General features: G+C 37.5%; 1 protein-coding gene across 1 annotated transcript in view; it reads right to left on the bottom strand.

Moving 5' to 3' along the window:
- Positions 1-11142: 11142 nt before the first annotated feature.
- The window catches only part of LOC123534967 (ubiquitin carboxyl-terminal hydrolase 30-like), a 168958-nt gene continuing 164376 nt past the window's right edge, over positions 11143-15724 (bottom strand). The window contains exon 8 of the mRNA XM_045317470.2: positions 11143-15686. Coding sequence (XP_045173405.2) covers positions 15269-15686 — 418 coding nt within the window. The 3' untranslated portion in view covers positions 11143-15268. The remainder of the gene's footprint in view (positions 15687-15724) is intronic.

Raw genomic sequence — 15724 nt, 5'->3', positions numbered from 1 at the left:
AGGTCAATTGGAGGACTTGCGCGGTGCCCTTATTGGGTCCGGCGAGTTCCGCTTGTCCCAAACCCATGCCCAGTTTCAGGTCACTAAAACTGAGTATGTCCAAATGACGACTCAGCAAAGACAGAAACTTTTCAATCGATTTAGGCGCCATCATATCCAAAAACAAGGTTACATGACATCGACAAATGGACAGTCTACCATTGTTGCTCCTCGCACACATGGTAAAAAACCAGGTCAACAAAAACGAAAAATCAACACCCGTACTGTGACTGAAAAGAACAAAAAGGGATAATTAGCAATGTACATATTATTTAATAACTACTGATTAGGCTCTAGTGTGAATTACGATATCACTCTGGTGATCATCAGGCTACGGTATAGCCCTCACTACGGCTGAAATCAAAAATTATTTAATAACTACTGATTAGGCTCTAGTGTGAATTACGATATCACTCTGGTGATCATCAGGCTACGGTATAGCCCTCACTACGGCTGAAATCAAAAATTCAGCAGAATGATTCTCGAGTGAGTATAACGATATCACTCTTGTGATCATCAGGCTACAGTATGGCCCTCACTCGAGCTCATTTCCAGCTACTTCATTGCTAGTTATCCTTTCTGTCGGATTTGAGTCCGAATTGCCAATACATAATTTGTGTACATTTTGTATATACAATGTAATATATTTAAGTAGTAATAAGGAAATGTGCTTTACACATCTATTTTAAGTCTCAATCTGATCAAGTTTATATTAAATCAAGAAGGAGGCTCGAGTGTGGCCCTCACTCGAGCTGTGATATGAAAAATATTATGTGTACATGTACAAAATACACCAATGCTGATGCAAATGCTATAGATCTACCATGAAAACGGATTAAAAATGAAATAAAACCAAGCAACTCTATGAAATGGATAATGAAATGTCATTCTATTTACATAATAAATTAATAACTTTAATAACTTATCATTTTGAATAGTTAAATTAAGTCTGCCTCATATTCGATGTCTGTAATTTGTTTTGTGTACATAATTTAAGACAAATGTATTGTTTATATTGTGTGACTATTATATTTCTGACACATGTGGTTGTTTTTATTCTGTGTATAATCATTATAATGTGTTCTTTTATATGTATGTTTTATGTATTAACTTTATTAACTTTGTATATAGAAATTGTGATCCGGAATTACTGACACTTAAGAAAAATAATAAAACTAATATAACATGTTATTTTTTATTCCTCTCTTCCGATAAGACCACCGTGATGATTGGATTAACGCCTATTAATTATCGCTAATATACAATCGCTGTGATTAAATTAGCACCTCGTTAACTATAGATGTACAATACACGATGTGACAAGTGCTTTCCGGTAACCTTGAATTTGCTTTTCGGTACACAAATACATATAATATTGAACGTAAACAAATGTAAACATGTCATATCATAAAATAGTTAAAGAAAAAAAAATGTTTAGTAATTCTGGATCATCGTATTTTTAATGTTTTTAATGTTTTTATATGTAAGTCTTGTCTTCAATTTGTGATCATAAAAGTTCAACAACTACGATGAATTTTACAGACCGTCATCTGCTTTACGTTTGTATGTAATATTAATGTCGTATGTGCTTGTACATGTTTGTATGTTATTTTGACAGTTGTCACAAAAATAAATATGAAAATTGTTTTCAGATATGCTTTTTTTTTTTTTCTGTTTAACAAGTTTATTTATTTTAACACAGTTTTCTCAAAACCGGAAAGCACTATTGAAATAAATATTATCAAATGAACGTAATTATGAGACTTAATTTGACCAAATATTTATCACTTTTTATTACTTTTTCAATCATTACAAGTTAAACAGATTCAACGCTATGATTAAAGATTGCTTTCCGGTCGTGTTGATATATTCACGAAGTGAATGGACATGTGCGTCGGACATTTAGTTTTCATGTAGACATTGATAAATTCGCTTATAATCAATTAATATAATAAAACTTTAAATAATTATCTGAATTTCTGCTGCTCTTATAAATTCCAATTTCCTTCAAATATTATTAATCTCTTATAATTTAACAGGATCGCAGAACCGGAAAGCACTCGCGAAATGTCAATTATCATACTATCCTGATACAAGCAAGTTAATTGGTCAACATTTCATCAAATTATATCTTTTTTTCAATAATAAATCGATTTAAACCATTGAAAACTCGCCCAGAACATCCCATATATGTTTTTTATAAGAAATTTGAGTGCTTTCCGGTGTTTCGGTGCTATCCGGTGCTTTCCGGTCATTCTATTTACCCTTGACAGCCGGCGTGCCACAGAGCTCAGTGTTAGGGCCTTTGCTATGTTTAATTTACGTCAATGATATAGCCGATTCACTTAAGAAATAATATATCTCATCCAGTGATTTGTCGTTGAATAAATCATTGTTTGGAGTTCAGATGCGAAGGAATTATATCAGCCCTCGTGATATAATAATAGGCATCTGAACGACAAACAATGATTTATTCAAGAGCAAATCACTGAATGAGATATATTATTTCGATTCTAACACGTTATCAAGGATTTTTAAGTACATCCTTGACGACATTCATTAAATATTTGCCCGTTTTCAATCGATTTCTTTTCCAGCGCACCGCTATGCCGTTTGACGCCATGACGTAATAATTGTGACGTCAGAACAGTGATTTGTTGTATAATAATTCACTGTTTTCTGCCTTCTTTGTTTAATAGGAAAATGAATCGGATCGTGTTAGAATAATGAGTATAATACGTTTATTTGCCAATGACAGTTCCATAGCGATTAGTTCAAATGATAATAACTACAAAGAAATGACTATTAATACTGATTTAGAAAATGTATCTATCTGGGCTAAACAATGGTTAGTGCAATTTAATCCGGCTAAAACAGAAGTAATGTATTGTTCTCTGTCAAAATATAATAGAAATCGCCCTGCTATTTATTTTCAGAACGAACAGCTTCATTTTGTACATTACCATAAACACTTAGGTGTTACATTCAGTGACGACGGTACTTGGCATAAACATATACAAGATATAGCTTTGTCTGCATCAAAAATTTTAGGAACAATGCGTATGCTTAAATTTAAGTTAAAAAGGAACACTCTTAACCAGATTTATATATCATATCTGAGACCAATTATAGAATACGCATCATTGGTATGGGACAGCTGCACTCAATATGAAAAGGAAATGCTCGAAAAAATACAATATGATGCTGCACGTGTTGTCACTGGTTTAACTAGATCCGTCTCAATTAACAATTGTGCAAAGTCACAAGTGTCATCGGAGACTCAGTAGAACTTGTAAGCGATGACAGTATTATCAGAAAAGATACACAACTGAACATGGCATTTCTAAATCCCGAATTTACAGCAGATGTAATAGATCCAAAACATGTTATTCAAAGGTCAGAGCTTTGGTTTGGAATGCGTCGGATGGCATCAGTCACGTTGCATAACGCTGTTGAACTGTGCGGTGTGCAATGCCAAAAGAAGCACATTGCTAAACTGCCACAACCAGAGTCTGAAGACTCTTTCTCAGAATGGAGTATGGAACAAAGAATGAATGTAATGCTCTCGCGACAATAGCTGATACAGTACTGCCAACATTCTTCCCAGCCTTACAAGATTGAAGGAAATCAAATCTAAAAAAGCTAGGTATGTGAAAACTCTTGTAAAATTGCTAGCAGAAGTTCCGTCGGCAACTATGGTGGACTCAACTCTCCAGGAAGGACTGAATGGGTCCCCTTATGTGTTCCCTATTTCAACAGGTGTTAGAGAAGAAGTGATTTCTTCGTATGCTGTCAGTGAGACAGCTGTTGAGGCTTTACAGCGTGGAGTACAAATGATTGAACTTGCTTACGACTTACAACGACAAAAGGCCACAGAAGTTATGGTTTGGGTACTGACACATGTAAACAGAGATACAAAGACAGAACTTCCCTGCTCTGTGCCTATTGCCCTTGGCCTAAAAGATTATAAACTAACTTCTACAGCCATGAAAAGCCACAGATTTCGTAGTGAAAAAATGCCAGGAGAAAGGCATACAGATATCTCTAAAAATAGAGGGCGGAGGCAAACAAATAATAGGAGGTGCGCAAGTTCATATCATGATAAAAATGTTTATTTTAAGTTTTATGAAATTCTACCTGCTAGCTACTGAGAAATGGATGCGGACGGACAACACCATTTCAATACCCGCCTCCCGATTTCATCGGCGGGGGATAATAACTGCATATGACAAATCAGATTCGTAAAGCCAGTCTGCATAATATTTATCAATTTGTTGCTTTCTATTATGACAATGCCTGTCTTTTAATACTTTGCGTCTCCAGCCAATAGCATGAATGCAGGATGCATACCTAAAATAGTCATTGCATATCCTCATTTTAATACTAATACAATGTAGCAGTTTTATTCATGTTTATATAATAAACATTATGCAATGTTCTTATGATATGTCAAATGTGGTATCTAAAAACACTATAAATACAAACAAATAGAATGGCCACACATCAAACACCTGAAAAAGTTCAACTATTTATTTATTTTGATCAACTGGTTTTGGAGTATCTTACTCCTTCATCTGTGGTATCTGTATAGTTGAACAACAGCTATCACAGGAAACAGCGCGCTCGACTATTTTGATGCTGGATAGTGAAACAGGGTATATCCGAGGAAACTGGAGCTGTCACTGGAGTGTTTAATGACTCAAATGGTGGATGAAGATATTGCACAATAACTAGAGTCTGTGTCAAAAATATTAAGTAATGAGAGGTAAAGATAAAGTGCGTCAAATTTATTTATTTTATTTTTTTGGATATAACATCGCACAGACACAATTATAGGTCATAATAAATATTATGGCAACTTTCCAGCTTTGATGGTGGAGGAAGACTCCAGGTGCCCCTCCGTGCTTTATTTCATCACAAGCGGGCACCTACGTAGAACCACCGTCCTTGAATCCACATCGATGAGGGGCAAGTGATTTGAAGTCAGCGACCTTAACCACTCGGCCACGGAGGCCCCAAAGTGTGTCGAAACACTATAAATACAATTCTAAGTAAAAAGGGGGCATAATTCATACAAGAGGGCCAAGATGGCTCTAGTTCCCTCACCTGTGTAACATGCCATAACAGTGTAAATATGTTTTACCTAGGGATTTCATGGAGACAAATATTCTGACCAATTTTCATTAAGATTGAACCAAAAAACGTTGCCTCTTGAGTGTTAACAAGCATTTTCTTTGATTTGACCAAGTTACCTAGTTTTTAACCCCAGATGACCCAGATCATACTTGTCCAAAATTTCAAGAAAACAAACATTCTGACAAAGTTTCGGGAAGATTGGAGCAAAAAGGTGGCCTCTGGAGTGTATACAAACTTTTCTTACGATTTGACCTGGTGACCTAGTTTTGAAATCATCCAAGACTTCATGATAACAAACATTCTGACCAAATTTTATGAAGATAGAATCAAAAATGTGCCCCCTAGGATGTAAACAAGCTTATTCTTTGATTTGACCTGGTGACCTAGTTTTTGTCCCCACATGACCCAGATAAAAATTCATGCATATTTCATGCAGACAAACATTCTGACCAAGTTTCATGCACATCAAATGAACAAGAGTTGATTTGACCTGATGACCTAGTTTCTGACCCCATATGACCAAGTTTCAAACTTGGCCTAGAAATCATCAAGATAAACATTCTGTACAAGTTTCAAGAAGATAGGGTGATGAATGTGGCCTCTAGGTTGTTAACAAGCTTTTCCTTTGATTTGACCCGATGACCTAGTTTTTGACCCGACATGACCAAGTTTCGATCCAGGCATAGAGATCATCAAGATAATCATTCTGTGCAAGTTTGTATCAAATCAAAGCATAAATGAAACCTCTATATGGCTGAAAGGGTCAAAATAGAAAATTTTGCCCCTTTCAGGGCCATAACTGCAACCCATGATAGGATCTGGCCAGTTTTTGAAAGGAAGCAAGATAAAATACCATAACTCCTACAATACTGAATGAATCTGGACGCGAAACCCCAAGTGCACAACTGCACATGCTGACCAACATTCCTGTAAACTTTGGTGACTCTAGGTCAAATACTTTTGGAGCTATATGCGTCACAACATTGAAATGACCAATTTTTAACCAAATCAGAGGCCATAACTCCTACATGACTGAATGAATCCGGACGGGAAACCCCAGGTGCACAACTGCACATGCTGACCAACATTCCTGTAAACTTTGGTGACTCTAGGTCAAATACTTTTGGAGCTATGCACAACCCAACATTAAAATGACCAATTTTTTATAAAGTCAGAGGCCATAACTCCTACATGACTCAATAAATCCGGACGCGAAACCCCAGGTGCACAACTACACATGCTGACCTACATTCCTGTAAACTTTTGTGACTCTACATCAAATACTTTTGGAGCCACGCGCGACACAACACTAAAATGACCATATTTTACAGAGTCAGGGGCCATAACTCCCATACGACTGAATGAAACCGGATGCGAAACCCCAGGTGCACAACTACACATGCTGACCAACATTCCTGTAAAGTTTTGTGACTCTACGTCAAATGCTTTTGGAGCTAGGCGCGACACAACATTCTCGGAAGGACGGACGGACGGAAAGACAAGGGCAAATCTATATGCCCCCACCCCCCGCTCCAAAGTGGGGGCATAAAAATAGGAGGTGCGCAAGATCATATCATGATTAAGACTCATCCAAGGTTTCATGAATCTATATCAAATACTAAAATGACCAATTTTTACAAAGTCAGGGGCCATTACTCCCACACAACTGAATGAATCTGGATGCGAAACCCCAGGTGCACAACTACACATGCTGACCAACATTCCTGTAAAGTTTTGTGACTCTATGCTTTTGGAGCTAGGCGCGACACATTCTCGGAAGGACGGACGGACGGAAGGACGGACAAGGGCAAATCTATATGCCCCCCACAAAGTGGGGGCATAAAAATAGGAGGTGCGCAAGTTCATATCACGATTAAGACTCATCCAAGGTTTCATGAATCTATATCAAATACTTTTTGAGCTATGCGTGTCACAAGGTGAAAACGTGCATTTTTGACTATTTCAAGGGCCATAACTCTGGAAATAGGGGGGTGGAGCCAGACGAAAAATAGAAGGTGAGCAAGTTTATATCATGATAAAGACTCGTGCAAGGTTTCATCAATTTATATCAAATACTTTTTGAGCTATGCGCGTCACGAACTTTGGATGGATGGACGGAAGGATGCACACATGGATGCACGGACAAGAGCAAATCTATATGCCTCCATCACTCATGGGGGGGGGCACAAAAAGGGGGATATTTCTGCCTGCATTATGGCCCTTGTGTCATATGATGTGAGTAATGTTGATGAACAACTATTTTAAGTTTGAATAAAATCCATTTAGTAACAAAAGCTCGTCGAACACGAAATGCCCCCCTTGATGCATTCAGTAATTGCACAAGGAACAGAAATTATATGCTCAATGTAAACAAAAGTTCTACCGTTCTGGTTCAATCTGACCTTGACCTTTAACCTATTAACCTAACAAGAGATCACAGAGTGATCTTGGCGCCCACCACTGAGCCATTTTTGCATGTTCCAAATTTCAAGACTAGCTCAAGGTCAAAATCAAGGTCAAATATCATATCGGTACAAAACACTGTGCATGTGGTCCAAATTTGAAAGCTGTGGCTTGAGAAATGTGAAAGTAGGTCATTAGATCAATTTCAAGGTCAAAGTTCATTTCGGTAAACAGAACTATGCATGTGCTTCAAATTTGGAGGCTGTAGCTTGAGAAATGTGAAAGTAGGTCACTAGGTCAAAATCAAGGTCAAATTTTATTTCGAAACACAAAACTGTGCTTGGTCCAATTTTGGAGACTGTACCTTCAGAAATGTGAAAGTAGGTCACTAGGTCAATCTCAAGATCAAAGTTCATTTCGGTACACAAAACTATGCTTGTGGTTCAAATTTGAAGGCTGTAGCTTGAGAAATTGAAAAAAAAGGTCACTAGGTCAAAATCAAGGTTATATCTTATTTCGGAACACAAAACTAAGCATGGTCCAAATTTGAAGTCTGTAGCTTCAAAAATGTGAAAGTAGGTCACTAGGTCAATAACAAGGTCAAAGTTTGTTTTGGTACACAAACCTATGCATGTTGTCCAAATTTGAAGGCTGTAGCTACAGAAATGTGAAAGTAGGTCATCAGGTCAAGATCAAGGTCAACTCATGTCAAGCTTCATCTTGCCACTCAAAACTATACATGTGGTCCAAATTTGAATGATGTAGGTTATGGACATGAAGATTCTAATTTTTTTGCCTATACAAGTCTTTATGAACCATGTGACCCCCGGGGCGGGGCCATATTTGACGCTAGAGGGATACTTTGAACAAACTTGGTAGAGAACCTCAAAATCAGTAGGGGTCATCTGCTGGTCATGACCAACCTCACTATCAATTTTCCTGACACTAGGCCCAAGCGTTCTTGAGTTATTGCCCGCAAACCATTTTCCTGTTCCAGGTCACTGTGTCCTTGACCTTTGACATACTGACCTCAAAATCAATAGGGGTCATCTGCTGGTCATGACAAACCTCCCTATAAACTTTCATGACCCTAGGCCTCAGCGTTCTTGAGTTATCATCCGGAAACCGTTTAACTGTTCAGGGTCACTGTGACCTTGGCCTTTAACATACTGACCTCAAAATCAATAGGAGTCATCTACTGGTCATGACCAACCTCCCGATCAACTTTCATGATCCTAAGCCCAAGTGTTATTGAGTTATCATCCGGAAACCGTTTAACTATTCAGGGTCACTGTGACCTTGACCTTTGACATACAGACCTCAAAATTAATAGGGGTCATCTGCTGGTGATGAACAACCTCCCTATCAACTTTCATAATCCTAGGCCCAAGCGTTCTTGAGTTATCATCCGGAAATGGATTGGTCTACATTCCGACCGACTGACCGACCTACCGACATCTGCAAAACAATATACCCCTCCTTCTTCGAAGGGGGGCATAATACCGTATTTTCCCGTATTAAGGCCCCCGGGGGCGTTACATTTTCCAAAGAGGGGGCGTTTATTTGAGGTAAAAAAATAAAAAATAATTTTTTTTACAAAACTTAAAAACATCGTTCAAACTAGCTATAAAGTGTTTCTGTGTTGTTTAATCCCCCTAAAACGTAATTATTTGGCATCCAATTTAATGCAGTGTGTCTTTTATGCATTTAAATACGGTACCTCGTGTATTACGCTCGCGACACTACACATTACGTCATGACCCAAACAGCTGTGTACTCCGATAACATTTTCCTTAGTACATGCGGGTAGCTAATAGCGCAATACACAATGTCAATGGTTTGACATGCTGCTGTGCCTGCTTTAAAATTTAAAGTTCTTAAAACTGCCGAAGAAAAGGGTATATCGTAAACACATTGCTGCAAGTTTGTTTAAAGTCGGCAGGAAGCGTGTGCGCGAGTGGTGTAAAAACAAAATCAAAAATGTATTTACCGTTTAATTTTCTGTTACGTACCGTACTTAGTACAAATGTTTTGGCTTTACGGTACATGGACTGTTTAAAAGTGTGTTTAATTTTTAATACATTGGACTTTAGTACTGTAAATTACTTATTATGTGGACTTATAAAAATGAGGTAGGTGATTTTTTCCCGTTCTTGTTGACTTTTTTCCCCTCCAAAATGGGTGGGGGGCGTTAATTAGAAGGGGGGCCTTAATTCGGGAAAATACGGTAACTGAGATATAGTGAACATGTATCAAAACTTTAACCTGAAATTTTAAGTAAAGGGGGAGATAATTCTTTAAATATTGGTACCAGAGTAATGGGCCTTGTGTCATATGATACGGGAGATGATGTGAACAACTACTTTCAGTCAGAATCAAAACTATTTAGGGATAAGAGCTTGTAGAACACAAAATGCTCCCCTTGATGCATTGAGTAATTGCACAAGGAATTGTGTGGTCATTGTACACAAAAGTTCTACTGCTCTGGGTCAATGTGACCTTGACCTTTGACCTCAAAATCAATAGGGGTCATATGCTGGTCATGATCAACCTCCCTATTAAGTTTCGTGATCTAGGCCCAAGCGTTCTCAAGTTATTGTCCGGAAACGGTTTAACTGTTCCAGGGCAATGTGACCTTGACTTTTGGCCTATTGACCTCAAAATCAATAGGGATCATCTGCTGGTCATGATTAACCTCCTTATCAACTTTCATATCCTATGCCCAAGCGTTTTTGAGTTACCACCTGAAAACCATTCAACTGTTACGGGTCACTGTGACACTGACCTTTGACCTACTGACCTCAAAATCAATAGGGGTCATTTGCTGGTCATGACCAACCTCCCTATCAACTTTCATGATCCTAGGCCCAAGTATTCTCGAGTAACCCAGAAACCATTTAACTGTTCCGGGTCAATGTGACCTTGATCTTTGACCTATTGACCTCAAAATCAATAGGGGTCATTTGCTGGTCATGACTAACCTCCCTAAAGAAACCTCCAGAAACCGTTTAACTGTTCCGGGTCACTGTGACCTTGACCTTTGACCTACAGACCTCAAAATCAATAGAGGTCATCTGCTGGTTATGACCAACCTCCTTACCAACTTTCATGATCCTAGGCCCAAGCATTCTTGAGTTATCATCCAGAAACGGATTGTTCTACATACCAACCAACATCTGCAAAGCAATATACCCCTCCTTCTTCAAAGGGGGGCATAATAGTTGAAATTGAGTGAGAGTATCAAAACTTTAACCTGAAATTCTAAGTAAAAAGTGGGGGGGGGGGGATAATTCATGAAATATTGTGTGAGAGTTATGCCCCTTGTGCCATATGATGTGAGTGATGATGAGGAATAACTGTTTTAAGTTTAAAATTAATCCATCAAGTATTTACAGAGATAAGGATAAAATAGAGAAAGTGTAAAAAAAACTTTAATCAAGGTGGGGACAAAGACACTGATGCCAGGGTGAGTAGGATAGCTCTCCTTATACTTCGTATAGTCGAGCTAAAAATGTTTCCACAAGTCTATTTATACTACAAAATAGATAGATACAAAAACACAAATTATACATAGCATTTGTGACTTTGTAAGTCTACACCTGACATGCTGAGTCTCTTTTATTAAACAAAAATGGCATCATACATACAAGCTACACATAAAGAAAACAACAATATACTGAGATATTATCTAATACAAATTATACAAAATGTGTATTCCTTCCTTTTGGACGTTTCATTTTTAATTATTTGGTCGACTGCTCAAAATTATGGTTTTTATTTGTCCCCCACCCCCAATTTTTTTTAAAAATCTCCCGTAAACCAGAAAATAAACAAGAAGACCATGATGGTCCTGAATCGCTCACCTATCCCCACATGACCCAGTGTTGAACTTAGTATGACATCGTTATTTCTATTATTTGACATAGTGACCTAGTTTTTGAGCACATGTGACCTAGATACCATCAAGATAAAAAATTCTGACCAATTTTCATGAAGATTCATTGAAAAATATGACCTCTAAAGAGGTCACAAGGTTTTTCTATTATTTGACCTAATGACCTAGTTTTTGAAGGCACGTGACCTACTTTTGAACTTGACCTAGTTATCATCAAGATAAACATTCTCACCAATTTTCATGAAATATCTCATGAAAAATATGGCCTCTAGAGAGGTCACAAGGTTTTTCTATTTTTCGACCTACTGACATAGTTTTTGACCGCACATGACCCAGTTACGAACTTGACCTAGATGTCATCAAGCTGAACACTCTCACCAATGTTCATGAAGATCCATTGAGAAATATGGCCTCTAGAGACGTCACAAGGTTTTTCTATTTTTAGACCTACTGACCTAGTTTTTAACCGCACCTGACCCAGTTTCGAACCTGACCTAGATATCATCAAGATGAACATTCTGATCAATTTTCATGAAGATCTCTTGAAAAATATGGCCTCTAGAGAGGTCACAAGGTTTTTCTTTTTTTAGATCTACTGACCTAGTTATTGACCGCACGTGACCCAGTTTCGATCTAGACCTAGATGTCATCAAGGTGAACATTCTCACCAATTTTTATAAAGATCCCATGAAAAATATGGCCTCTAGAGAGGTCACAAAGTTTTTCTATTTTCAGACCTACTGACCTAGTTTTTGACTGCACGTGACCCAGTTTCAAACTTAACCTAGATATCATCAAGGTGAACATTCTGACCAATTTTCATGAAGATCCATTGAGAAATATGGCCTCTAGAGAGGTCACAAGGTTTTTCTATTTTTAGACCTACTGACCTAGTTTTTGACCTCATTTGACCCACTTTCGAACTTGATCTAGATATCATCAAGGTGAACATTCTCACCAATTTTCATGAAGATCCATTGAGAAATATGGCCTCTAGAGAGGTCACAAGGTTTTTCTATTTTTAGATCTACTGACCTAGTTTTTGACCCCATGTGACCCAGTTTCGAACTTGACCTAGATATCATCAAGGTAAACATTCTGACCAATTTTCTTTAAGATCTCATGTAAAATATGGCCTCTAGAGAGGTCACAAGGTTTTTCTATTTTTAGACCTACTGACCTAGTTTTTGACTGCATATGACCCAGTTTCGAACTTGACCTAGATATCATCAAGATGAACATTCTGACCAACTTTCATAAAGATTCCATGAAAAATGTGACCTCTAGAGTGGTCACAAGCAAAAGTTTACGCACGCACGGACGGACGGACGCACGGATGGACGACGGACGCCACACGATCACAAAAGCTCACCTTGTCACTTTGTGACAGGTGAGCTAAAAATGCTGGCCTGTCAGTAGTCTGACAAAGTTTTATCATCAGTAGTTTTTGGTATCTGTCAGTAGTAACTTACAGTCGACCAGTGTTTTACACAACAAAGATTGATTAAACAACAAAACATTGATAATAATAAAAATATAGGAAGTGTCTAGGGGGTACGGATCTGTACCTATAGACAAGCCTGTTAGGGGTTTTCTAGGGGTACGGACCTCCTTTTTCTAGAGATTTAGGTTTATTTACATCTTAAATTCTGTTGAAAATGAAAGACTTAACCTGTGTTCACTTAAAACATGTACCTAAGTGCTTTACAGATACCAAAGTTCACCCGATTGTTTACCGTTTCTTTCAAAACCTAAATAACTGAGGAGCTCCAAATGAATACACTGTTCCATGCCGATTAGTTTATTGTATAATAACCTGTTGATAACAGATTAATATGTGAATCTTACCCTTGAAATTGAATGAATTATATTTGAAATTCAGCAGAAAAAAATACAAATAATGATATACACCTGTTTATTTTGTTATTTAAGGAGATGTAATGATAATCAGCATGGACCTGATCGTTTAATAATCAATTAACCGATATTACGTAAAAGAAACTGTTTGTGAAAACGTCCCTTGTATCTCATAACGGCTACCAAAAGTGTCGAAAACATAAATACCCTAAGGGTTAATTATCACTCTAAAAATAGTTTTTTTTTTTTTCACAACATAATTTAACAATATTTTGTTTAATCGTTAATCTTTTTTCTACAAATTCGAATCCTTGTGATTTATTTGGTTTTCCTTGGTTATTTACGCTTCAAAAGAAAATGTAACCAATGGGGTGAAGTTGAATGTTGGTATCTGTTAACCATTTAGATCAAAGTTTAAGGTGAATACTGACGAAGTCTTATTTGTTATTTCTATGCACATTTTTGACTAATTTGCTCAAGGCACAGTGACTTGAAATTTTATATTGATAAAAACCCCAAAAGTCAAGTATCTGTATGCCATGTTGTATCTGAATGCAATGTTGCCGTACCCCACCCACTTCTTGTAAACAAGAAACTTTCCATATTCAGCACTGACAATTGAGTTTCTGAGCTGGACATCATCAGACCAAACAAGAGCGCCAACTGTCACAAAATACACCGTTTTTATGTTATTATAGCCAAGTATTAAAAGGATCGGATAAGAATTGCTCAAGTTAGGGAGCAGAAGTCGTCCACCCGCTGCTGGTGAGCCCATAACACGCTCTCTCTAGGAGTATAAAAAGGTTATTGAAACTACGCAAAATATTTGTAAGTATTCGTCATTACCTGCTGTTATGCAGTGTTTTCATCAACGGAGAAACCATTCTTTGCAACAGTGATGTCGACGCTTGAATACTACAGTAAGAATGAATGTTTATGTAACACAGATAAACTAAAGAATGGAATGTGTTCCAAATAAAGGAAAGGAGTCAACAACAAAAAACTTTTTACTGCAAATGACTGATTTCCATAGGAATTTCACTATAAATCCATAGTGCGTAGTTTCTGCGGCAAAATTGTAGTAAATACGGACAATCCATAAGGTGTAAACAGGTCTGATCGTGTTGATTAGGGGAATATTACAGCCAAGTCATATTAAAATCCTTCAAAAAAGTTTAGGAGATACAGAATGGACACAAAATGGAAGGATCAAACCTTTGATCTGGAGTTGTGACCTTGTCCTTGAGCCAACATGGCTGTCACATGAGTTCTGCACATCGTCTTGATGAGATGATCATGTGACCCAAGTTTCATGAAAATCCTTCAAGAGGTTTAGGAGATACAGAGAGAGGATACAAAATGGAAGACCTTTGACTTGGAGTTGTGGCCTTGACCTTGAGTCGACATGACTGACTCAGAAGTTCTGCACATCGTCTTGATGAGGTGAACATTTTTCATGAAAATCCTTCAAGGGGTTTAAGTTATATGGAGCAGACACAATGGATGGACGGACTGACGGAAACCATTCCTATAACCCCGATTAGCCAATTAAAAATGGTAACAGAAAAAATGTCTTCCTTTATGGTCATTTGTACATCTAGCTTTTTCATCTGTAAAAGTTTGAAGCAAATTCAGCTAATAGTGTGGAAGGAATTGGACACACAAGATTTTGGAACATACGGACGTACAGACAGCAACAATGCAAAAATTTACATTCTGGATAATATTCCTGCATGGTTGCATGACTCTAGGTGTAATATTTTTTCAAGATATATGCAACACAAACTTTTAAGCACTTTATGTATATTCTTCATTACGTAAAGGACCATAAATCCAGACTGACTGACTGACAGATTCACCGCACTCCCCACTGAAAAACACACCTACATTATACAAGGAAAAGTTTTATGCTGGAATAGGTTCCACAGTACAAAAACATCAAAGTCTTTCATAAAACAACATGTATGCCTCTGTTGATAAAACTTCATCAAGTGTCACTTCCTTTACTGCATGATCTGATGTACAAAGCCATTTACAGCTGTATTTGTTTCCAGATTTTGTTGCTGGGCTTCTTCTGTAAGTTACAAAATGTCCAGAAAACACATCACCAAGGTGGGTTATAACAGCTGTCAATTTGTAAGTGTAATCTTGTGATTTTGGACTGTTGTGATTAATGTCCGACTGAACACTGCCATGTTGACTTGAAGCGTTCTGACTAGATGCTGGGGAAGAAGGTTGGAGAAACAGACCATGTGCTGAGATACGTGAATCATAATTCAAAGCACGTAAAAGAGTTATATGACCAGACGTAGGTGACAACACTGGTGGCTGAGATGGCAATGGTATAACAGTATTCCTGTAATAACATATAATGAGTATAAACTTATTATGGTA

This window comes from Mercenaria mercenaria, chromosome 12 (genome assembly GCF_021730395.1).
Source record: "Mercenaria mercenaria strain notata chromosome 12, MADL_Memer_1, whole genome shotgun sequence".
NCBI classification, from domain to species: domain Eukaryota; kingdom Metazoa; phylum Mollusca; class Bivalvia; order Venerida; family Veneridae; genus Mercenaria; species Mercenaria mercenaria.
The sequence above is the reverse complement of the archived record's forward strand: the minus strand, read 5'-3'. Positions and strand labels throughout refer to the sequence as shown.